Source organism: Spinacia oleracea, chromosome 5 (genome assembly GCF_020520425.1).
Source record: "Spinacia oleracea cultivar Varoflay chromosome 5, BTI_SOV_V1, whole genome shotgun sequence".
NCBI lineage: Eukaryota > Viridiplantae > Streptophyta > Magnoliopsida > Caryophyllales > Amaranthaceae > Spinacia > Spinacia oleracea.
In genome coordinates this window covers 4,497,976-4,523,880 of record NC_079491.1, presented here as the reverse complement: position 1 = coordinate 4,523,880, position 25,905 = coordinate 4,497,976, and the positions used below count along the sequence as shown (strand labels likewise).

General features: G+C 31.2%; 3 protein-coding genes across 3 annotated transcripts; 2 read left to right on the top strand and 1 right to left on the bottom strand.

Moving 5' to 3' along the window:
- The first annotated feature begins 473 nt into the window (after positions 1-473).
- Positions 474-4,626, top strand: LOC110782643 (uncharacterized). The gene is made up of 13 exons (XM_021986826.2): positions 474-749; positions 835-889; positions 1,563-1,618; positions 2,186-2,286; positions 2,448-2,517; positions 2,682-2,751; positions 2,842-2,898; positions 3,030-3,097; positions 3,179-3,259; positions 3,489-3,566; positions 3,697-3,852; positions 3,963-4,115; positions 4,413-4,626. The coding sequence occupies exons 1-13, from the start codon at positions 603-605 to the stop codon at positions 4,494-4,496; spliced, it is 1,176 nt and encodes a 391-aa protein (XP_021842518.1). The 5' UTR covers positions 474-602; the 3' UTR covers positions 4,497-4,626.
- Positions 4,627-21,031: 16,405 nt separating this feature from the next.
- On the top strand, positions 21,032-22,237 carry LOC110780149 (F-box/kelch-repeat protein At3g23880-like). The gene has a single exon (XM_021984572.2). It carries the CDS (start codon positions 21,032-21,034, stop codon positions 22,235-22,237), a length of 1,206 nt encoding a protein of 401 aa, XP_021840264.2.
- A 531-nt stretch (positions 22,238-22,768) lies between these two features.
- LOC110780148 (hsp70-Hsp90 organizing protein 2-like) lies at positions 22,769-25,307 on the bottom strand. The gene is made up of 8 exons (XM_056828809.1): positions 25,111-25,307; positions 24,856-25,023; positions 24,207-24,326; positions 23,961-24,113; positions 23,776-23,877; positions 23,367-23,537; positions 23,174-23,253; positions 22,769-23,089 (listed from the first exon to the last, which is right to left on the bottom strand). The coding sequence occupies exons 4-8, from the start codon at positions 24,081-24,083 to the stop codon at positions 23,050-23,052; spliced, it is 516 nt and encodes a 171-aa protein (XP_056684787.1). The 5' UTR covers positions 24,084-24,113; positions 24,207-24,326; positions 24,856-25,023; positions 25,111-25,307; the 3' UTR covers positions 22,769-23,049.
- Between the last annotated feature and the right edge of the window lie 598 nt (positions 25,308-25,905).

The following is a 25,905-nucleotide window of genomic DNA, read 5'->3' as shown; positions in this document are numbered from 1 at the left end:
TTGTTTCCCCTATTCGGGTAATCTAATTAATTTCAAAAAGAAATTGAATTTGGATCCCAATAATAGTCTATATTCTTAGTTTGAGTTTTTCTTAAACGGTTAACCCGTACGGCGGTTTTACTGGAATAGCAAATTGTCACTAACTTACTTATTATGCCATCTAAATTGATTTCTTGCGACCACGAAATTGACTCCCATCCCAACCGAAATCCGACAAAAATCAAAGTGACCCTGACAAAAAATAACACATTTAATTCACATGAGCATAATAACCCGTCACAAAACATTATCCGTTTATACCCGAACTGCAACTTGCCCCATTTAACACCTTAGATACAACTTACAAGTAATGTATGTAACCATCTCACGACCACTAAAAAACAAAGGAATTTTAAGGAGGGGAATTGTTGAAAAATTGCGCGGTAGCGGGGGCTAAGATGTAAGAACCAAACAAACCCTATCCATCTTTTCAAATAGTACACCTCATTTCATCAATTTATTTCTTCTTCTTCTTCTTCTTCGTATTCTCTCACTCACATTCACATGATCATTTGCATTCCTATCCATCTTTTCAAAGTGTACTTGTTAATTATTTTGTTAACATGTCTCTTCAATCTGCCAATGCTACTTCTTTCCTAAAATCCAATCAATTTCAAATTGCTACTAAAACTGTTGCTAAATTGCCCAAATCAAAGATTATTGTTACCAAAAGGAGGGATCCATTTAAATTGAATTGTAGCCAAAATGAGGTGATTAATTGTTTAACTAATCAAATCCATTTAAAAAAAAAAAAAATTGTGTAATAAAATTGGTTAAATGGGTTTTTTGTTGCAGGATTACTACTTGGATGCTCCTGTTTCGGCTGGTGATGGCTTCTCTTTCAGTGGAGGTATATCAAATTCAATCTGGGTTTTTTCTTATTAATCATGGGTCTCATGTCTATAATCATGTCACATGCAAAAAAAAAGCACTATTTTTTTCATGGGAATTTCTTAAAATTTGTGGCTCCATGTTGGAATATTTTTGGGATGGAGGCAGACCTAATGATCATGTCATATTTGAATAATTCTTAGAAAATCATAACATTCACAAGTTTTAGATTTTTTGTGGGGAACTACAATAATGATTACTTTTAATTATCGGTAATTAACCTCATATTAATGTATAATTACCCCCAAATAAAGGTAATTAGTCCCAAAAATAAGTCATTCGCCACATTGTATTTGCAAATTAGGGTTTATAATGTGGGGGAAATTGTTTGTATTTTGGGCAAATTACCTTTACTTAGGGTTTACTTACCAATAATTAGAGGTAAATTGGCTCACTAGGACGGGATTTTGGATGAAAAACGGAAAACGGTAGTGCTAACAACAACAAAAGAAGATAATAAGTAGTTTTTCCACATAAATCACATAAGAGGTAGTTATTTTCAAAATCACTACTATAAAAGGTAGTTAACCACAAAATTTCCTAACCTTATGAATTATGATTAAATTGATGAAGTATTCACAATATGAGTTATATAACTAGCTTAAAAATTAAAATCACATCTATTTTGGCAGGAAAGTATTCAGATGGGTCAAGTCCTGCTGATGAATGGTTCAAGCAAGGGAAAATGGTCAGTTCCTTCTAAATTAGTGCATTTTATGGTTTAAGCTGTTAAAATGTGTCACTTTTTGTATACTTGTAAAGTTGTATGATTTAAGTATGCTGTATTTGTCACATTCTTCTTGTACATAAATATGATAGCTTCATGTTCTGCTTGTTTAGTGATTTGAAAACATGTATGAACAATGGCAATTTAGCTGTATTGATCACAGGATATATCGAGAACTGATTCCTCGCTTCACTTGAATATGAACTTGATTTATTACTCGTGTTAATTCTTGGTTTTGCTTGTATAGTTCATATGGAAATGTATTGCATCAATTTCAACTGGTTTTTTCTGTGATCTAGCTTCCATCCGCATCCAATACATTGCATCAATTTCAACTGGTTTTTCTATAAACTATGATCTATTTCATATGGTAATGTATTGCATCAATTTCAACTGGTTTTTCTATGATCTAGCTTCCATCTGCATTCATATGGTAATGTATTGCATCAATTTCAACTGTTTTTTCTTGATTTCTTACCTCTGAATCTCAGATATATACTGGTATGTTTATTCATTAATATTACTCAGGTGAAAGCTTGTGTTGTTCGCGGCTCAGGGGAAAAGGCAAAAGATCCAATATTTGGGTTGACAATGGGCAGCAGTTCACAAGCTTCTGACGACATTTTCAGGTGAATCCTTCTTATCAATTTATTACTGCATCAATTATCAAATATAAGGCCATGTTAACAAGTTAGGCTTTATAGTAGCCTATCTAGCTTCATCTTATTACAGGAATTGAAGAGTGATTAATTGCAGGGTTTACCCATACACGTATCATTCTGTTCAATAGATGGTTTTGTGTTGAAAGTGGAAGTACCGATAATCCTTCAGTCGTGCTCATTCATGGTTTTCCATCACAGGTGTGTTTTATGTCAATTACCTTGATTTAGAATAATTTCTCAACACAAACACTTAAAAATATGGGGATTTAGTTTGTTGCAGCTGCATTCTGTTTTACGCGATGAATCTTCTCTTGTAGTTCTGAATAACCATATGTAATTGACCGAGTGCATGATTTTTACAGGCTTACTCCTATCGCAAAGTTATTCCAATACTTTCCAAGAACTATCATGTCATTGCTTTTGATTGGTTAGGTAATCTCTTTTCTATCTTATTATTCTTACATCAGATACACTTATCAGCCTTTTGTAATATTTTTGTGTTTCTCTTCCACTCCCTTGCAGGATTTGGGTTTTCAGAGAAGCCGCAACCTAAATATGGTTTTGACTACACAATGGAAGGTAGTTTCATTCTACCTAGTTGATTGTGGATCAGAGAAACTTACATGCAATATTTTCTTCAGTTTTCTTTGCCAAAAAGAGAAGAAATTAGCCTCTGAATCTTACATTACTGATTGATGGTGCTTTTACAGAATATACCGCATCCTTGAAAACTTTGATTGATGATCTTGTTCCCAATAAGGTTTCACTTGTTGTACAGGTACTAATTCCCTTCTTTTATGACAAAATTCTGATTGTAGTTAGTTCTGAAATGACATATAATGACTGTTATTTGCTGCAGGGATACTTCTCACCAGTGGTTGCAAAATATGCTTTTGATCATCAGGATAAAGTCAATGATCTCATCCTACTTAATCCACCCGTAAGTTTTTTGGATCGAGTCACTATCCACTCTTATCTTTCTAATGTAACTTTTGTGTACTTGTGTGACTGTGTCTGTTTTCAAACTCTTAACTCAGAACTTCAGAAGCTCGATTAAGGAAACAGGATTATAGTCGATATGTAACATGTTCTACAGAATTGCTGAATATGTTGCTTTACAAATTTCAAATAAAACATTGATATTCTTCTCATTTTCTGATTTACTACAGATAACTGCAAAGCACGCCAACTTGCCATCTTCACTGTCCATATTCAGCAACTTTCTGCTGGGGGAGATCTTTTCTCAGGTACAAAGTTAAGTCAGCTGGTTTGCTCTTGTTAACTCTGACCTTTAACTGTTTTTTTTTCTTTAGATTGATAAGTTACATGGCTATTTATTTAATGGTGCAAATTTAAATATATTTGCTGCTCATGTAGGATCCTTTAAGAGCAAGTGACAAAGCATTAACTAGCTCAGGTCCATACAAAATGAAGGAAGATGATGCCATGGTATATAGAAGTCCCTATCTCACGTCAGGTTCTTCCGGGTTTGCACTAAATGCAGTTAGCAGAGCTATGAAAAAACAGTTAAAGGTCAAAAGTTGTTTCTGCTGAATTTCTCAAAAAAAAAAGGAAGGAAAAAGGGAATATGATTAGAAATGGATATTATCTGCATATTCATGTGGTGTTGTGTTTCATGACAGGCTTATGTTGAGGAGACGAGGAAGATACTCATGAATGAAAACTGGAAAGTCCGAACAACTGTCTGTTGGGGTCAAAGGGATCGTTGGCTAAACTATGAAGGTGTTGAAGAATTCTGCAAAGAGTCAAAACACAAATTGGTTGAACTCCCAATGGTATCATTTACTTATTCTTCATCTTCCATATTAGGCATGCTTGTATCTGTGGTCTATATTACCTCGAACTCTTCATTTTACCTCCAATACCCGTGTCAGATCCTTGACACTCGGACATGGATATGGACATTTCAACACTTCATTTTGGACCAAAATCATGCAATTTTTTCACAAAATAGTCGTGTCGGACACTTGGACACATACCCGTGTCCGATATGGGTATCCAAGTCCAGGTAACATAGTCTGTGGTCATTAACTCGAATGTTGTAATAAGCAACCTTTTCCGATGTTTTTCAGGCAGGGCACCATGTACAGGAAGACAGTGGTGAAGAGATAGGAAATATCATTGCTGAACTGCTCAGAAAACCGAGACTTGTATAGTACTTTCATTGTATTAAATTGTATTAAAGGTTTAAACACACAAAACTTGCAGATCAGAAACACTAGTTCTTGCTAGAAAAATGTATTGTAACAACCTTGGAACATCATATGAATGAGTGATTACTCAAAATCTCTCTGCCCATTCTAATGTTAAGTTGCTGAGAAACAATTGTCACTTTTGTTGAAACATAATCGACAGAAAGGTGTAACAGGATATACACGAAGGGGAGAAAAGAGAATACGCAAAGCCATCCAAAAACCTAGCTCATATAAAAATAAATAAAAATTGTATATGTTGGGGGACCGTTCGCTAGAACAATTGGTTAAGGAAAATGTGAAAATACAAATAATAGTGGTTATTAAATCATAATCAGACTCGGAAAAATAACTCAAGCCAATACTTACCTACTTCAGACTTAACTAATCCAATGATCACCCACCCTTATAAGATGAATTCAACCCGAAATGGCCCAAACCAAGATTGGCCCGACCCGATGATTATTGTTCCGACTCAAAGCTAGATAGCAACGTCAAACTTGGCCCACCTCGAGGATTACCAAGCCCGATCGCAACTCAACCCAAACTCGACCCGATCCAACACCTCCCTATCTAAATGAAATTTGACTCAAAAGAGAACCCGACCCACATTTTAACCAACCCGGAGATGACTCACCCCGACAGCGATCGACCGATCCAAAGTTGGACGAGACTCGAATTATACCTGCACAAACTCAATGTAAACCTGGCCCTAATGAACCTAAACCAAATCTTACCGGACCTAAAGATATCCCGAACCGAACTCAATTCTAAACTAGTAATGCACGTAACCCGATATACCCCAATTTAATCATGGAACGACGTGACTCAATCATGACCGATGCGACGTACTAACTCGACCTAACATCGTACGGTTACGTATTCCCGAATTGACAACTCTATTTAGGGGTGTGCACGGGTTCAAAACCGGACCGGACCGGACCGAACAGGAACCGGTTAGACCGATGGACCAAAATTTGCAGAATTCACGGACCGAGGACCGGACCGGAAAGAATCCAGTCTAGACCGGACCCGGATCGGAAAATTCAGGTCCGGTCCGGTTTTGGACCGGCTTGGACCGGTTTTTTGTAATTTTTGTGATTTACAATCTTAAACTCAATTTGTTTTTACAAATTTTATCTTTTAAAAACCTATATTTCTCTTTAAATATGTCATACATCACATCATAAGCTTAATTTAAAGGGGTTAAAGGCCAATGACATGCAAAAGATCTCCAAAGTCTTTTTTTTCTGTGGAGAGATTAATGTATGTGGGCTACAAGTTAGACTCTTCTATCTAAAATTTATATTTTTAAAATTATATTCCGGGTCACCGGTCCGGACCGGAATATTCCGGATTTTAACCGGACCTGACCGGAAAATCGGAATCGTATATTTTCAAGGACCGAGGACCGGACCGGAATCTATTGGTCCGATCCGGTCCGATTCTTATCCGGTTCCTGTCCTATTTCCGATCCGGACCGGATCGTGCACACCCCTAGCTCTATTATGGTCTCGCACAGAAAACTACTTTTTACTTTTACTTTATTTTTAAAAACTTTTTTCGGATATTGATGAGCAAGTTAATCTGCCTTTCCTTGTCAACAACTCGGACTATAAAATCAAAATTAATCTATGTGTGATAATAGAATCATAGGCGCCAACTTCAAAGTAATTCACTGTTTCTCTCTCTTCTTAGAAGAAGTGTCTCATCCTTCATCTCTGTTTCTCGAGGAAGTTAGAATTCTCTCTCTTCAGCTCATGTATCATCGCTAATGTATAATAGTTGAATGTTTGATATTATTGAATTAGGTTTCCTGTTTTTTAATTTATTTTTTAATTATTAGAGTGTTTGATTTTAGATGGAGTTGTATATATTAGTAATTAAGTAATTAAAATATCTATGTGGCACCTAATTAATTATCTACGTGGCAATTGATTTTTTTAATTCAAAAATAAATTAGAAATCTTATTTTTCATTGGCCGAAAACATTAGTAATCCTACGTGACAATCTAATAATTCAACAAATATGCCTCCTTTATATATATATATATATATATATATATATATATATATATATATATATATATATATATATATATATATATATATATATATATATATATATAATATTAGATTAGTTTTTGATTTTGCATTGAATTTCATTTTAGATTTTTTTTTTCAATTATGAGAGTGTTTGTTTTTGGATGAAATTGTATATGCGTAATATAAATAAATAATGAATAAAAATATCTACGTGACACTTAATTATTTATCTACGTGGAACTCGACTTTTTTAATTCAAAATTAAGTTTGAAATCTTATTTTTCATTGGCCGAAACCATTAGATTTCCCACGTGGCGCTCTAATATTGGACTAATGTTTGATTTTAAATTGAATTTTATTTATTTTATTTTAGATTAGTATTTGATTTTGGATGAATTTTATTTTAAATTTATTTTTTAAGAATATTAGAGTGTTTGATTTTAGATGGAGCTGTATATATTAGTAATTAATTAAAATATCTACGTGGCAATCGATTTTTTTAATTCAACAATAAATTAGAAATCTTATTTTTTATTGGCCAAAACTATTAGTAATCCTAGGTGACGCTCTAATATTTCAGCAAATATGCCTCCTTTATATATATATATATATATATATATATATATATATATATATATATATATATATATATATATATATATATATATATATATATATATATATATATATATATATATATATATATATATATATATATATTAGATTATATTTAGTACTAACACACGTTTGAATGATTGAATTCCATTTTTTTATTTTAACAGAAGTGTCTAACAGACATCTTTAGTGCACTTGCCTACATGCACAACAAAAATATTGTTCATCGAGACATCAAGCCTGAAAATATTCTGGTTGCTTATGGTCCTAATTTTGGTGATGGAGTTGATAAAAACATACAACTTAAACTTGCTGATTTTGGGATGGCCAGACTTCTTGATGTTCAGTTTACCCCTAAGGTAAGATTTTTTTGTCTTTGGAGTACGTATGAAATTGTATTGGCATATTGTATATAATATTTAACTCTTAATATTAATAACATAAAACGGCAGAAATGAAGCCATTGTGATGACTTAAAGGTGTTTAATTTTTCAGGTTACCACGCTACAGTATAGAGCACTTGAGATTTTATTGGGTTCCAATACTTATACAATGGCAGTGGACATTTGGGACAGTAGGACGTATTTTTGTCGAGTTACTTCAATCGTCTCCACTGTTCGAAGAGGGCTCAGAACTTGAGGTCATTTCTAATATTTTTAGGTAAATATCTTTGTATTATTATAATTTTCTTTTACCAAGGCACTGATATGGTTCATTACATATAGATTAAGGATTTAAGGTATATAAATTATATGTTAACATTGGTTTTTCATTATAATTCAGCAAGGTAGGGGTACCCGCTGAAACAGACAGGGCATGCTTGGATTCTTTACCATATTTTCCTGGAAATTTATCAACGCACTGTTCCGTAAATATTTTTATGTAATATTTTTAATAATTTACTAATTATTTATAAAAAAATTAATAATATAAATTATATTTCGTAAATGAGTTCACACCAATTGATTAAATTTTCCTTAAATAAAATTAAGTTAAATGATATAGATTGGATACTATCATTTGAACTACAATTTAAAATCATACATTAAAATATTTGATTTATTATATTTTATTATTTTAATTCCCATAAAATTAATATATGTACAAAAGCTTTTCCCAATATTTAATTAATATTTTAATCAAATAAAAAATATAATGATGAACAAACCTAGTATTTAATAATGTTTTAATGGAATAATTACAATGGTTATCATGAAAAAAACGATCTAATCAAATTCATATCATCTTGTATGTTAAAAAAAAATGTGGTATTAAGGTTTTTTGTGATGTCATAAGTTTAGGACCCGTACAACGTACGATAATTAATACTCCGTATTAATGCTTTTAATAATTTGACAATTATTTACAGAAAAGTTAATAAAATAAACTATATTTCGTAAATGAATTTTTCATATATTAATTTATTTAATTTTATTCGATATAGTTGAATATGAATTGATATTATAATTCAACCGCGGTTCAAAATCATAGAATGAAATGTTTGATTTTTTTTAATACTCCGTATATTTAACTAATTTTAGTTTCCCATAAAAACTTAAATATGAAAAACATTTCCAAAATTGATTGTACAATTTTATAATCAAATCACAAAAATAATAACAAACCAACCTAGAATTTAATAGTAAAATTTTAATGAAATAGTTACAACAAATTTAAATGAAATAACCATCCATAACCTACAGTATCACGTATATTCAAAATTTCTTTGTTAATATTTAAATCATTAATGAAAATTACATTTAAAAATCATAAAATTTAAGGTTTATTCTTACGCGTTGTAGCTAGGTTGTGTAAATAAAGACATATTTTAATACTCTGTAATAAATTCTATGTTATTTATTCTTTTAGTAAACATTATTATGTCATTTATGGTTATATAAATTTTTTTGAATATTTTTCATATCCTTTAATTATTATTTTGATAACAATAAGTAATCAAAATTATATATTTTTTAAGGCCAATATCTTAAAAATTTTAGAAATCATCGAATTAAATGTAAAAAAATCACTTTGTTAAATGAAGTATGTCATGAAAATTTATTTTTGGTAAATGTAGTATTTTCTATAATAATAAGTCAATAATATTATGTTAAGTCTCATTTCCTTATTACATAAAATTTTCTCATTTATGTTGGCGAAATGATCATTCTCTTTACAAAATCAAATATCTAAATAATTTAGAATGACAAATAAAAAATAAAAAATGTCCCTTTGTTAAATGGACTATTTCATTAAAAAAAAAAATTGATCACCTAAATTATTTTGGAATGAAAAACCATTTTGTTCGCAAAGTCAAAGAAATTGATTGGGCAATCACTTTTAAATCAATTTAGGGTGCTTGTTATTCCCCTGATTTTCACCTATTTTATTAGCTTATCTTATCTAAAATTATATCTGAACTTAATAAAAAAAATTAAAATATAAAATGTACTATGATAGCTACTTTTTTTTAAAAAAATAAAATAAAATTATCTTAGGCTTTGTTTTATTCTACTTATTTTGACTTATTTCAGACAAAATAAGTTCAGATAAGTTCAATTAAGTTCAGATAAGCTCGGTTAAGTTTTGATAAGTTTAGATAAGTTCAGTTAAGTTCAGATAATATAAGTCCGTAAAAATAAGTTTTTTTGAGACATTTTAACACACAAATAAGTTTATTTTAGTCAAAATAAGTTTTTTTTAGATAAAATAAGTTCAGATAATATAAGTCCAGATAAAATCAGTAGAATAGAACAGAACCTAAAATTAACTAAAATTATCTAAACTTAAATTCCTTGAAATAAGTGTACTCATATTTACTTTCAATACAAGGTAACAATTTGCCAATTCTTTTTTCTTTCAGTTCTTTATAAAAAAAACATCTCATATTTACTTTTTTCGCAACTTTTTCTTTTCCCATTTTCACCTCCATTCCAGCTTATTTATTACTTAAATTATTATTTTCAGTACGTAAATTTTTTGAAGATATGACACATTCATTTTTCGTAAGACAAAAGAATTTTAAGTCATTATTAAATTAATATAATACAAAGAAGTTTAAAATGTTGTTAAAGAGTTTTGAAAATTATTTTTTATTTAAATTAATCGATAAGGGGTACCTTTTTTCCAAATAATAATTTATATAATGCATATGAGAGATATGAGTTACAATTATCTTTCTACAATAAGGATTAATAGATACGACAAATTATATTTTCTCCATTTTTGTAAGTTTTATTAATAAACATTTTTTTGAATAAAAAAACCCTAATGACTCACCAGGAGATGACACGTGTCATTTCTGGTGTGTCTTTTAGTATATAGTTACTAGTATTTTATGCACGCGATGCGTGCGCGAATTTTGGAAATTTTATTGTGCCTAGTGTTTCATGCAAGCGATGCGTGCAGAATTTTACAAATTTTAGGCACCAAAAAGTCCATATTTTGCATATTGAGGTCATACAATACTCGTAGCCTTACATGACGAATGATCGAATCTTATGACCAATAAAAGCTATTAAAAAACTTAACATTATTTTGATACAACTAACATATCCCATCGAAAAACCAAAATTAGTACTGAAGTAAAGTTATTAAACATAAAAAATAGTAAGTATCACTTTCTTCGGTTGCTCGCAATATATTTATTTAACCACATGCACTCCTTCGCCCAATCGAGATGCAACACATAACCAACCGTATACGAATGTTCAGGATTAAAAGCTCCAGTTGGTGGATGTAGCACCCATGAAAAAGCTCTGTTTTCGAATCACGCAAATACTTTTTCCACCACTCGATTACGTCCATTAGATTGCATGAACGTTAAAAAATATATTAAGATATAAAAACAACATGAATTAATTAAGATATAATCAAGTTTTTCTTTTCTGCTAATACAAAGTTTTATTTTAAAATATAATATAAAAATAATTTATTATTTTGGTGCCTTTTGTTTTTCTTTTCTATTTTTTTGTGCTTCCTTTTTTTTTTTTTTTCTTTTCTGCTTAAACAAAAATTTAAGACTTAAATTAAAAAAAATGTTTTAGTTTGATGCTATTTATATTTTACTTTCCGTGAAAATAAAAGTCTATTCATTTGCGTTTTAATAAAGTGTGGATAACGGGTCTATAATCAAACATAACTTGTCAAGCTAATAAGAGATATATTTTTTTTTTTTGAAGGAATAATAAGAGATATATAGTATTAATTTCTTTTTAAACTAATTTCGGATAATAGGCCGGCCCATTTCATTCTCAAATATTGATAATAGATTAATTGGGTCATTTCAGTAAAAATGTCCGCTGCCCTATTTCATTTTTGTTGCTCTCTTTATATCTCCTTAAACCTATTTGGATTTGTTTTACTTTTTCTCTCCTTCTCACCGCCGCTCATCCCCTCTTCTCTCTTCTTTGTTCCATTTTAGTTTGTTTTCCTTTCTCTTTCTTTTCTCACCACCGCCGATCTCACAGCAGCAGCACTCTTCTCTCTTTTCTTCATTCCTTTCTCTCTCTAACCGGTTCTTCTTTGATCTCATCAAAAAATGTTTTTTCCTAAAATTGTTTCTTTCTATGTTTTGAGGAAAAAAATGGCGACGACACTATGAAATCTAAATATCGGGAGGATCTCTCTCCTTTCACAGGTATATTACCCTTATTTTCGTCTTAAATTTGCCTTATTTGACCTTGATTTAGAATTTTAAGGTTTTGATTACTTCATGTTTTTTGGGTTAATAATCGACATTTACTTATGCACTTCATGTTTTTTGGGTTAATAATCGAAATTTACTTCATGCACAAAATCGAATTGTAGAATAGATAGTTATTTAGGGTTTGTTTAGATAATTTAATTTGGGGTTTGTTTTCTCAGTTTTTGCTTAATTGATTTTTTTGGGAATTTTGATTTGCATGTCGTGTTGGAGAGAAAGCCGTCGAGGCGCTGGTCGAGGCGTTTGGGCGAGGCGTTTGGGCGAGACGATGGGAGGCGCATCTAGATTTATGGTGAGTTTGTTGTAGATTCGTTTAATTTCTGGTCCCTGATTGTTTTTGTGTAATTTTGTATGATGTATTGTTGAATTTTATCCTTGTTTATTCTGCATGTTTTTTGAATTGTGGATTTGAATGTTTCCTTTATCAGTTGAATTAATCAATTTTGGTTTTTGAATTCTTGGTGGGTTTTTTAATCAAAAACTTAAGATTTTGGAAAATACAGTAGAAATTGATTTGGACTGACCATAAATGGTTGACAAATATGATCAAATTGTTAGATTTGGACTGAAATTCATGTTAGGAATTTAAAAATTGCACTGTTTGATGAAATGCGAATTTTCTAAGTATTGATCATAGAACAGTGATGTGATTGTTGACATGTTTTAATTTGGTGAGGTTAAGTGCTGGGGTCTTTGACATGCTTTAAACTTATCAATGTGAAATTACGGGAATAGTTTAAATCTCTTTTAATGTGAGGAATTTGTGGGTTTTGTTTGTTTGTTTGTTAGGTTTCTTAAAAAACACATTTTAAGTACTTAGGATGGCAGTTTATTAATTAACTCTATGATGATGATGTATTATCTGTGTTTTGATTTTATAAGTTAACCAAATGTTTGGATTTAGGTGACTGCGTTTAACGTTAGATTTGAGTAAAAAAGAATTTGGGTTTTTTCAGTTTGAACATATTAAGGTGACTGCATTTAGGATGGCTGTTTTCAGTTGATTTGTTTCCCTCGACTCTGATTAGCGCCAGATAATTCTTTTTTCATATTTTGATATATCTCACAATGCCGAATCAGTTTATAAATGATATTTCCTTATTTTCTGGTAGCTCACAATGCCGAGTCAATGGAATCCGTAACGCTGCATTTATGGAGCTGCATTTACGGATGCTCGCTACACAGAGGAATGAACTCGTTAAAACTAAGGCGTTGCAGAAGGGTTCGGTTATTTCAGCCTTATCTTTTTCGTTCTTGATTGACAATTGATGCCGATTTCTGCTTGAATTTTGAGGTTTTTTTTGTTTAATTTAGTTTTGGAATATATTATTGTTAGTTGGGGTTTAAGACATGTTTTAACGGACTTAATAACATAGCTTGAGTGCATGGGGTTATATTCTGATTTGAATTTCACTTTTATTGATGTTTTATTTGTTCATCTGATTTTGCTGTTTTCATGAGACTATTGGGTGTTATTGGATCAAATGTGACTGTATGTTGTTATGGTGAGATTTGTTGATTTAGTTAGAATGAAATTTGATGATTTTCTTTTCGTTCCATGTAATTAAAAGCATGATCTAAAATCTGTAATAGTTAATTAAAATTTGTAAACGCATGTATACCTTTAGTATTTTTTTTCCCTTTTGCTATTTATAAGTTATATGTAGATGTAATAATCAATTTCTAATTTTATAGAACACATGTTTAACTGAGTTACTTGATAATTAAAAATGAGAAGGGTATAACAACTTATTCAATTAAAAGCATGAAAAGTAATCTGTAATAAGTAATTAAAATCAATAAAAAGCATGCATATAAATATTTTGTTTAAGAGATTGGTTGGCCACATACCTTATGCCGTTGTTATAGTATGCCTTGATGAACTTAACAACCAACTCAAAATCAAACTTAAAACCGAAATTATAACCTGCAAAAGAACAATTTATTTCAGATTTTTGATTTACTTAATGAACAAAAAATGCAAACCCATCTGGCAAGACTTCCTTAAATTTATCAAAAAATGAAAAACATCTTAGATTTGGGAAATTAAAGATCTGATAGATGTGAGGTATTTAGTTTTCCTTCCAGATTTTAAAGATTAAGAGTTTACCGTATGTCGTTGGTCGTTGCACCTCGTTATGAACTTCAAACCCCAATTAAATTCTGCATTAAAACAAATGTAAGTCAATTATATTTAAAATCATAATTCTAATAACAAAAAGTTATATTATCACAAACCTTCGTTGTTGAAATCTACAATTAAAAAATAAAAAAATTATGAGAGATTATTTAACCAAATGCATAAATTAAAATATAAAATAATTAATTAAAATCTATAAAAGCAAAGAATATAACCTACCTTGTATCTTGAAATCTGCAAAATAAATAAGCGCAACAATATTAGAAAAGAACATTTGTTTTATGCATACATTCACAAATTTAATTTTTGTTCTTATTTTTTATAGTCTTGTATAAATAAAAATGATATTGTTATGCATACAACATTTCTTGTATTTTTATGCATACACAGATTTGAATATGTCCATACAATTAAATTAGAAAATCACGAATTTGTTAAAAGAAAAATTGTTTAATTTCTGTTTCTTTATGGTTATGTATTAAAATTTATGAATTATTATTATAAAAAAAAATTTAGTTTCTGTGTGTATTTTTTTTGCAAGGATTCATACGAAAAGTGTACTTACGTGTGGGCGACTTCAAGAAGGAAGAACAGTGATGCAGCAGTAGATTTCTGGAAATTTTCTGCCTCTTTTGGTTTACAATGGAGATTTTTTGAATGTTTTTGGTTTCTGCAGTTAATTTGAAACTTTTTATTCGTTTAGATGTGTTGTTCTTTTTTTGTGTTGTAATAATTTTCGTTTCATTTGGAAACTGTTATAATTGTAATATTTTATTTTCCTTTTTTTCATTTCTTTCCTGATTTAATCCATCAATCAACACCAATTTTGGTAACTGAGTTAAAGAGGATTTTATTCTGTCGTAATGGGCCCATATTCTTGATTTTGGGCGTTACATTCTTTCAGTCAAATTGAGGTCTGTAGGGCAAATAAACTGTAGAACTTAGGGGGGGTATTTTTGTCTTTTAATTGGGGGACACGAAAAGTTAAATTACCTAAAAGACCTCAGCTGTTCCTTTATAGAATAGAGATTAATACAAAATTTTAGAAAACTAGAGATATTATTAATTGTTTTAAATAATTAGTTTAGTTTGAACTCACCAAAGTTTAAAACGTCTTTTGATTGAATTTAGGGTACGGATTTTGCCAAGGCAAATTTTGATATATCCAAGGCAATTACGCTACCCGTTGCCCGTAATTTTCTACTGCCATATATCTAACTTATAAACTGAATCAAATCTCCCATTATCCTTTGTTGCCAAAATTATGAAACCATAAATATACCAAAAATACCACTTATTTCGTTTTCTATATTTGTTACATATTGCACATCCCTTTGATAATTGCTGGAGTAGATCGCTTTCACCATCACGGGTATTTAGACATTATTTTGCTGCCTTTGTCATCCCTTGCCTAATCATCAATTTACACAAGTCTCATATTATCAATAGCATTGGAGGATTCTATCATTAAACTTTGAAGAGGTATATTGCATTAAGAAGTACTTCTTTTCATTAATTATTTTTGCAAATCGATAGATTAATTACTTGTGGTTGGTTAAGATGATAGCAAGTATAACTTTTAACAATGAGGTCTGGTGTTCGATATACGTTCTTAAGAACATCTTTTAATGTATTAGTATAGATTATTTATTACGTAGTGTATATTATGGAGTCCATTTAAAAATAAAAATAAAGAAACTGAAAAAAGTTAAAAAGAAAAATAACGCAGAAGGACTATATACAATAATCTGCATTAATTATTAGGGAATTTGACTGTGTTGCAGTTGTTAGGAGAGTATATTTGACTTGATTTTTAATGCCCACAAGTCAGGGGTTCGATGCCACACAATGACAAATTTGGTTCATAATTTTTAATTCGTTTTTCTACCCAATTCTTTGGTTTTCTATTTAGTTCTTTTAATTGATTCTACATCAATCGAAATATTTTCTGCTTTTATTTTTCCATCTTTATATTAATTAGACTACACTTAAAAAAATCATGATCATCAATTGTCTTTCATATTATTTGTTCCATTCCCTTTTTTTCCTAATAATTCCATATGTTGTCTTTAGCTTTTTTTTTTAACACCAATTGAACATTGTATGCTTTTTTTCACCTTCATATTTAATTGGACTATATTATATTTTAAAAAAATTCCGAAACGAAATAAATTCAATTCTATTATTTACTGCTCTATTCTAATTAGTCGCTTTAAATTTTGTACAAATTATTACATTTAGTTAAATATATTGATAAAAAAAAAAAAAAATCCTCGCACCAAAAAAATATCATGCCACCATTGACCCAAAGTCCTGGGTCCGCCACTGTTCGTATCTTCGTTCCTAAATTTCTAAACCCACACGGTGGTGGCTGCATATTACTAAAGTAAGTGTTGGCAGTAGTCCATTGTGGTGGTTGATCCGACTTATGAGTGGTGGTTGTTTTATTTTTCTCTGATTTCTCCTCTAGCTTTGTCGATTGCAAATTTTCGAAGCAAACAAACTACAAAAATTAGGATTGCTAGGACTGAACCTATTATCGATCAGTAGCTCATTTCACTAATGAGTCATTTCACAGGTAAAAAGTATCACTACAAGAAATTGTACTATTAACGACGGGAAATCCCGTCGCGAAAGGCCAATAATCGTTGATTAACGACGGAATTTCCTGTCGCGAACCCGTCATAAAAGGGGGCCGTCGTAAATAGGAATCCCGTCGTAAATCCGTCGTAAAAGACATTTGCGACGGTTATTCCCGTCCTTGTTTGGTTGTTAGCCCCATCACAAAAGGCTTTTGCGACGGAATTTTTGACCCGTCGTAAATAGGTTGTCGTTAAAGATACATATTCTTGTAGTGTATGGGTTAAAGAGTTTGTATTATATACTTGTACAATTATAACAATTTTTTTTTATTTTTATTTTTGGTATAAAATAAAATTATGCAGGGTTAAGATTTCCTTAAATCCTAGGCGTGATATTTTTATTTTCGTCAGTTTTACTTTATAGCATATTCCGAAAATTTGCATACGTAATTAAATATGAAATATTACCTTTATTAGTCCAAATATGGATTTCAAAAAGTATCATTAAAAAAAAAACATCTTTCCCTTTCCTAAACTATTAAATAAGGAGTTTCAAAAAAAAAAAAACTATTAAATACGGAGTATAACCATTATTAATTAGTCCCAAATAGGGAGTTGAACCACTCCTAATCTCCTACGGAGTATATAAGAATCATAAATAAATAAAAAACACCACTCCTATATATATTCCTATGTTCTAAGCAGTTAAAGTCTCATAATTGAATCTGCCCTTTAAATTTATCTAGGGTTTGTGAAATATAATAAACCCTAGATCTCAACAAATTACAAAAAACATGGAAGATTATCTTCCATTAGATCTTGAATCAAACATCCTCGTAAGATTACCAATCAAAGACCTTATTCGCTGTCAGTGTGTTTGCAAGCGTTGGCGTGATGACATCATCAAAAACCCGTATTTCATCACTTCCCACACTCGGCATTATCTTCTCGAAAGTAACAAGATAAGTGACTCCATCATCTTTTTTAGTCGAGACACATACTCATCTGGATTGTGCTTTTTAGATTACCATACCCCGAAAGTTGTTAAGAAGGTAACTCACTTTCATAACTTTCAGAATTCTAAGAATGTTAAAATCATAATTCTAATAACAAAAAGTTATATTATCACAAACCTTCGTTGTTGAAATCTACAATTAAAAAATAAAAAAATTATGAGAGATTATTTAACCAAATGCATAAATTAAAATATAAAATAATTAATTAAAATCTATAAAAGCAAAGAATATAACCTACCTTGTATCTTGAAATCTGCAAAATAAATAAGCGCAACAATATTAGAAAAGAACATTTGTTTTATGCATACATTCACAAATTTAATTTTTGTTCTTATTTTTTATAGTCTTGTATAAATAAAAATGATATTGTTATGCATACAACATTTCTTGTATTTTTATGCATACACAGATTTGAATATGTCCATACAATTAAATTAGAAAATCACGAATTTGTTAAAAGAAAAATTGTTTAATTTCTGTTTCTTTATGGTTATGTATTAAAATTTATGAATTATTATTATAAAAAAAAATTTAGTTTCTGTGTGTATTTTTTTTGCAAGGATTCATACGAAAAGTGTACTTACGTGTGGGCGACTTCAAGAAGGAAGAACAGTGATGCAGCAGTAGATTTCTGGAAATTTTCTGCCTCTTTTGGTTTACAATGGAGATTTTTTGAATGTTTTTGGTTTCTGCAGTTAATTTGAAACTTTTTATTCGTTTAGATGTGTTGTTCTTTTTTTGTGTTGTAATAATTTTCGTTTCATTTGGAAACTGTTATAATTGTAATATTTTATTTTCCTTTTTTTCATTTCTTTCCTGATTTAATCCATCAATCAACACCAATTTTGGTAACTGAGTTAAAGAGGATTTTATTCTGTCGTAATGGGCCCATATTCTTGATTTTGGGCGTTACATTCTTTCAGTCAAATTGAGGTCTGTAGGGCAAATAAACTGTAGAACTTAGGGGGGGTATTTTTGTCTTTTAATTGGGGGACACGAAAAGTTAAATTACCTAAAAGACCTCAGCTGTTCCTTTATAGAATAGAGATTAATACAAAATTTTAGAAAACTAGAGATATTATTAATTGTTTTAAATAATTAGTTTAGTTTGAACTCACCAAAGTTTAAAACGTCTTTTGATTGAATTTAGGGTACGGATTTTGCCAAGGCAAATTTTGATATATCCAAGGCAATTACGCTACCCGTTGCCCGTAATTTTCTACTGCCATATATCTAACTTATAAACTGAATCAAATCTCCCATTATCCTTTGTTGCCAAAATTATGAAACCATAAATATACCAAAAATACCACTTATTTCGTTTTCTATATTTGTTACATATTGCACATCCCTTTGATAATTGCTGGAGTAGATCGCTTTCACCATCACGGGTATTTAGACATTATTTTGCTGCCTTTGTCATCCCTTGCCTAATCATCAATTTACACAAGTCTCATATTATCAATAGCATTGGAGGATTCTATCATTAAACTTTGAAGAGGTATATTGCATTAAGAAGTACTTCTTTTCATTAATTATTTTTGCAAATCGATAGATTAATTACTTGTGGTTGGTTAAGATGATAGCAAGTATAACTTTTAACAATGAGGTCTGGTGTTCGATATACGTTCTTAAGAACATCTTTTAATGTATTAGTATAGATTATTTATTACGTAGTGTATATTATGGAGTCCATTTAAAAATAAAAATAAAGAAACTGAAAAAAGTTAAAAAGAAAAATAACGCAGAAGGACTATATACAATAATCTGCATTAATTATTAGGGAATTTGACTGTGTTGCAGTTGTTAGGAGAGTATATTTGACTTGATTTTTAATGCCCACAAGTCAGGGGTTCGATGCCACACAATGACAAATTTGGTTCATAATTTTTAATTCGTTTTTCTACCCAATTCTTTGGTTTTCTATTTAGTTCTTTTAATTGATTCTACATCAATCGAAATATTTTCTGCTTTTATTTTTCCATCTTTATATTAATTAGACTACACTTAAAAAAATCATGATCATCAATTGTCTTTCATATTATTTGTTCCATTCCCTTTTTTTCCTAATAATTCCATATGTTGTCTTTAGCTTTTTTTTTTAACACCAATTGAACATTGTATGCTTTTTTTCACCTTCATATTTAATTGGACTATATTATATTTTAAAAAAATTCCGAAACGAAATAAATTCAATTCTATTATTTACTGCTCTATTCTAATTAGTCGCTTTAAATTTTGTACAAATTATTACATTTAGTTAAATATATTGATAAAAAAAAAAAAAAATCCTCGCACCAAAAAAATATCATGCCACCATTGACCCAAAGTCCTGGGTCCGCCACTGTTCGTATCTTCGTTCCTAAATTTCTAAACCCACACGGTGGTGGCTGCATATTACTAAAGTAAGTGTTGGCAGTAGTCCATTGTGGTGGTTGATCCGACTTATGAGTGGTGGTTGTTTTATTTTTCTCTGATTTCTCCTCTAGCTTTGTCGATTGCAAATTTTCGAAGCAAACAAACTACAAAAATTAGGATTGCTAGGACTGAACCTATTATCGATCAGTAGCTCATTTCACTAATGAGTCATTTCACAGGTAAAAAGTATCACTACAAGAAATTGTACTATTAACGACGGGAAATCCCGTCGCGAAAGGCCAATAATCGTTGATTAACGACGGAATTTCCTGTCGCGAACCCGTCATAAAAGGGGGCCGTCGTAAATAGGAATCCCGTCGTAAATCCGTCGTAAAAGACATTTGCGACGGTTATTCCCGTCCTTGTTTGGTTGTTAGCCCCATCACAAAAGGCTTTTGCGACGGAATTTTTGACCCGTCGTAAATAGGTTGTCGTTAAAGATACATATTCTTGTAGTGTATGGGTTAAAGAGTTTGTATTATATACTTGTACAATTATAACAATTTTTTTTTATTTTTATTTTTGGTATAAAATAAAATTATGCAGGGTTAAGATTTCCTTAAATCCTAGGCGTGATATTTTTATTTTCGTCAGTTTTACTTTATAGCATATTCCGAAAATTTGCATACGTAATTAAATATGAAATATTACCTTTATTAGTCCAAATATGGATTTCAAAAAGTATCATTAAAAAAAAAACATCTTTCCCTTTCCTAAACTATTAAATAAGGAGTTTCAAAAAAAAAAAAACTATTAAATACGGAGTATAACCATTATTAATTAGTCCCAAATAGGGAGTTGAACCACTCCTAATCTCCTACGGAGTATATAAGAATCATAAATAAATAAAAAACACCACTCCTATATATATTCCTATGTTCTAAGCAGTTAAAGTCTCATAATTGAATCTGCCCTTTAAATTTATCTAGGGTTTGTGAAATATAATAAACCCTAGATCTCAACAAATTACAAAAAACATGGAAGATTATCTTCCATTAGATCTTGAATCAAACATCCTCGTAAGATTACCAATCAAAGACCTTATTCGCTGTCAGTGTGTTTGCAAGCGTTGGCGTGATGACATCATCAAAAACCCGTATTTCATCACTTCCCACACTCGTCATTATCTTCTCGAAAGTAACAAGATAAGTGACTCCATCATCTTTTTTAGTCGAGACACATACGCATCTGGATTATGCTTTTTAGATTACCATACCCCGAAAGTTGTTAAGAAGGTAACTCACTTTCATAACTTTCAAAATTCTAAGAATGTTGAACTCGTTGGTTCTTGTAATGGCTTGCTTTGCTTCCGAGAATTAGGTCAGAATTACCCAATAAGGTTTACGCTTTACAACCCGTTAACCGGTGCCTCTAACGATATAACGCCTTTGGTACCAAAACAAGATTATGCGGGTCAAGCGGGTCAAATTGAGATGATCGGGTTCGGTTATGATAGTACCAAAGATGATTATAAGATTTTATGCTTCTCCACATTCAATGTACAATCTGATAACTTTTGTGTGGTTTATAGCTTGAAGAGTAATACATGGAAATACATCAAACCTCATCATAATAACATCGTGAAAAATATAAACAGAAATCCAAGTATGGTTTTCTGTAATAATGCGTTGCATTGGATAGCTTGCAATAATAAGTCAAATTCTACCTCGAAGTTAATAATAGCTAAGTTTGACCTTGGAACTGAAGAATATAATGAGGTGCCATACCCTAATAAATGGAATAATTGTGTTGGTGATTTGGAGTCATTGATTGTATTAAGGGGTCGTTTGCATTTCATAAACTATTATCGCACGATGAAAACAAACTTGGAAGTGTGGGTTATGAAGGAGTATGGTGTGAAACAAACATGGTCTAAATTGGTTGATATCCCTCTTAGTAGATTACAACAACAAGACGTTGATAGAAGTCAACAACTACAACTAAGAATCGAAAACAGTATCATCACTTTATTTTCTTCTTATTTTCTTTATGGTTATTCCGAGGATGGACAAGAAATCCTATTGGGTGGAAAAAATAAGGGTTTTCTTCAATATGATGTTCAAAGTTGGGATGTTAAGTGGCTCAAAATGTGCAATTTGCCGTATGGTTGTACGCCGTCGTTTAAATATGTGGCGATGCCATGGGTTGGTTCCTTTGTTTCCCCTTCAAGGTCATTTACTTAATTATAGTTTACTGAATCATGTTTAAAGTTGAGATTTTGAATTTATTTTATTTTTAATTATTGTGATCAAGAATTGAGTTGATTAATTAATTATTTACTTTATTTTATTTTTAATTGTGACTTGTGAGATTCAATTTTTTACTTTTATTTTTTAAACTCTTATTAGTTATTACCTTCGTTTCAAAAAAATCTTTACTGCTACTATTTGCACACATGTAACCTTAAGAACTTTTTGAAATGGAGGTAGTAATACTATGGATAAGTTCAAGAAAAATATTATCGGGGCATCACACTAAACCTCTAAACAAAAAACAAACATGATCAATTGACCATCTAAGGGATAATTTAGAGCTTCAGATATGTCACCTATCACATCTTCAACCACTTTGGCTTGAAGTGAGCAACAAATTAATAAGGTAATTTACCAAAATAAAAGTCTTTTGGGCCTTTGACACAGGCAGAGAAAACGAGTTCACACATGTACACAATTACACATAATCCATGGATGAATTGAATATAATTCCAGGCAGAATTTGAAATCTTAAACAAATGAATTCAATTCCAAAATCCGTGTTTAGGAAACATGATAATTGTCACTAAAAACTACACAAGTACTCCAGCCATACTATTTTGTAATTCCCTAAGACATTTGTATCGTACTCTAACATATACATCAATCGCTAAGACAAAATGTTTGTGCCAAGTTCTTTTTAACTCTAATCACAAAATATACATCACTTTTCTTCTATTCCGGTCACCAAAACTACATATTGCAATGAACACAATCAGTCAACAGAGAGCCGGCTGACACAATCAGTCAACAACTGAAATAATCCGTCCCTCCAACACATTCCTGCAAAAAATTTACAAAGAATTGATCAATACCACTCAGAGAAATTATACACCCAAGTATTTTGTACTCTTTATTCAAAATTACCTGTAAGCATTTAGAAGCTCGTTATTGAGAGGATCACACCGACACGCATTCTGAAATGCTGATACTGCCTCTGAATATCCCTGCGCCAGTTCAAAATTATCACAATCCATTTAGACGAAAAATGTAGGAAATAATCAGAACTTATTCCAAAAAGTAAAGATTAAAACATGATCATATAGACATAGATAGAGACCTTCAGCATCATATGGGCTACTCCTTCACGGTAATGTCCCATACACCAATCTGGTCTCAGTCTCTTACAGAATTCTGCATCCGAGAGTGCAAGATCGTCCACGTTCAAGTGGGAATAACAAAGGCTCCTGTTTGAGAACAGGGTCGCATCTGTTGGCTTCATCCTCATACCCTATCCAGTTAAAGAATGAAAAGAACAACAATATTCAGATTGCAGCAGTAAATTGCATGTAATACTCAGATTGCAGCATCAAAAGATTTGCATCATACTAACAATACTCAGATTGCAGCATCAAAATATTGCAGCATACTACCTCTGTATACCAGTAAATTGCATGTAATACTATTGCATCATCAAAATATTGCAGCATAATTGAAAACCAAGTTATAGTTCAGTTTTAATTTTTTACCTCTGTATACCAGTAAACTGCAGTCCTGTAATCATTTGTTCTGACAGCTTGTGCTCCTTGTGCTTTTACTTCTAAGAATCTTGTTTCAGCTCTGAGTTCCCGCTGCAAACATAGTTTTTTGTTTTTGGTTTTGAGATTATAAAAAATGGTACAATATAGGTTGCATAATGAATTAGGAAAATAACCTGATTTTTTGCTTCCTGAGAGTTGATATACTCGTATATTCCATGACAGCTCCAAATCGGAATATGAGGAATACGAGTAGTAACATCAAAGAGGGTGCTTACAACTGCAAGATTATCTTCCATAGCCGCAATTTCAATTGGTGTAAGATCACACTGAAATAGGAGACACAGTAATAAGTCAAGCATATACACTCAGAAAAAGGTAGATAAGAATGAAGGATAATGTAAATGTTATCTTTCACTCACAAAATTAGTAGCATTAGGATTAGCGCCAGCTCTAAGCAAGCATTTCACAATCTCTATATGGCCTCCATGTACAGCAATAATCAAAGGTTTTTCTAAACCAAGATTCGGGTTAGCACCATTCTGCACCAAGTATAACACGAGTACATGACTATCAGCAATCAGCAGATGAAAGACATAGCTTCTAATAACTATTACCGGTGCTAAAAGAAAAATACTTATGCGTACAATACCCAATAAACATCAAAATACTAGTATTATTTAAGTTTCTAGATCAAAATTCACAGCAATACAAGAAAAATAAACAAAATATCTTTACAATGCTAGGCATGGATGATATCAAATACTTATAAAGAAACAATATAAGAACAACCAAGTAATTGCAATGATTCAAATAATCAATTGGTTAGCCGAAAGATGGTAATTAATTCAAGGACGCGAGATTAACATTGGAATTTAAAAACATTAATACTAAAAGCCCAAAATGGCACAATTCGATCAGTAATCACAAGATTCACGTGATTAAACGCTTAGAAGTTTAAAGAAACATTAACCCTAAAAACCCTAAAAGATTATCAGGTAAACCCCCAAATTCCACAAATCACAATTCGATCAAGAATAATAAGTATAATTCTTTAAAGAAACATTTTACCCATTAAATCTCGGCTACTAATAGCATATTGGATGGTGTCGACTAGATACTGGCAAATCGTAGTTCGACCCGCGGTAGCAGCAAGGTGTAGAATTGCATGACCATTTGGTCCCAAGATTTTAATGGCAGTCTCTTCTCCGAACCTATGAAGAAAATCATTCACCATTTCTGCAAAAAAAAAAAAAATTAATAACAAAAATTACGAGTATTATTATTTGTAATTAGAAGCAAAAATATAATGATAATGTTATCTACCTTGGACGAGTTCAAGGTCTCCCCTAACAATCGCTGTGTGGTAGTCTTGGTCTCCCATGGTGGAAAGTTGAAGAAAATGTACGCTATTGATTTTAGGGAGTAAGACGAAGACGAAGACGAAGACGAAGACGTATGTGTGAAGTGTAAAATGTATGCTACAAAATTGTAAAGTGTAATGCGTGACATGTGTCTGAGTAATGGTGTGCGCTTTTTATAGTTGTCTACTTGTCTGTGTTATTTATCAAAGGAAGTCAAATTGGAGTACGGAGTACTATTTAATTGTACTTATTCATCGGACCTGACCGGACCGGACCGAAGACCGAAAATTGATATTTCTTGATCCGAAGACCGGACAGATTGCCTTCGGTCCGGTCCATTCCGGTATGGGTCGGTCCGGTCCATTATTTCGGTCCGGACCAATTTTTGCACACCCTAAACACAAGTCCAACCCAACACTACTTTTCCTTGACCTGTTGCAAGCACGACGCATGTGAGCCTACATGACCCGACATGTGCACAACTCTATTTGAGATAAATCAAAACAATCGAACTTTCATCTTCATGTACGATACTAGAAATTAATTTATTTGCAACAAATCTCAAGGTAAGGAGGAATTGTTGTGATTGTTCTAGGTCTAAAAATCAATCTCAATTCGAAAGTCAGCAAAGCAATTGATATGATACACTTAAAACTAAATTTCAGAGCTCATTTAAGGTTTATAATTGAATTATTATATCCCCCTTAATTCTTGATACTAAGAGCCATTGATGTTCCATTTGATTTGACGGAAAATA

What these genes read in the sequence shown, in the direction of transcription:
- LOC110782643 (XM_021986826.2), top strand. Translation starts at nt 603, where the DNA reads ATGTCTCTTCAATCTGCCAATGCTACTTCTTTCCTAAAATCCAATCAA. An exon ending in TGAATTGTAGCCAAAATGAG is followed by an intron (nt 750 to 834) that starts GTGATTAATTGT and finishes TTTTTGTTGCAG; the next exon opens with GATTACTACTTGGATGCTCC. An exon ending in GGTTCAAGCAAGGGAAAATG is followed by an intron (nt 1,619 to 2,185) that starts GTCAGTTCCTTC and finishes AATATTACTCAG; the next exon opens with GTGAAAGCTTGTGTTGTTCG.
- LOC110780149 (XM_021984572.2), top strand. Translation starts at nt 21,032, where the DNA reads ATGGAAGATTATCTTCCATTAGATCTTGAATCAAACATCCTCGTAAGA.
- LOC110780148 (XM_056828809.1), bottom strand. Translation starts at nt 24,083, where the DNA reads ATGGAAGATAATCTTGCAGTTGTAAGCACCCTCTTTGATGTTACTACT. An exon ending in CAGTTTACTGGTATACAGAG is followed by an intron (nt 23,538 to 23,775) that starts GTAAAAAATTAA and finishes TTAACTGGATAG; the next exon opens with GGTATGAGGATGAAGCCAAC. An exon ending in GAGCTTCTAAATGCTTACAG is followed by an intron (nt 23,090 to 23,173) that starts GTAATTTTGAAT and finishes AATTTTTTGCAG; the next exon opens with GAATGTGTTGGAGGGACGGA.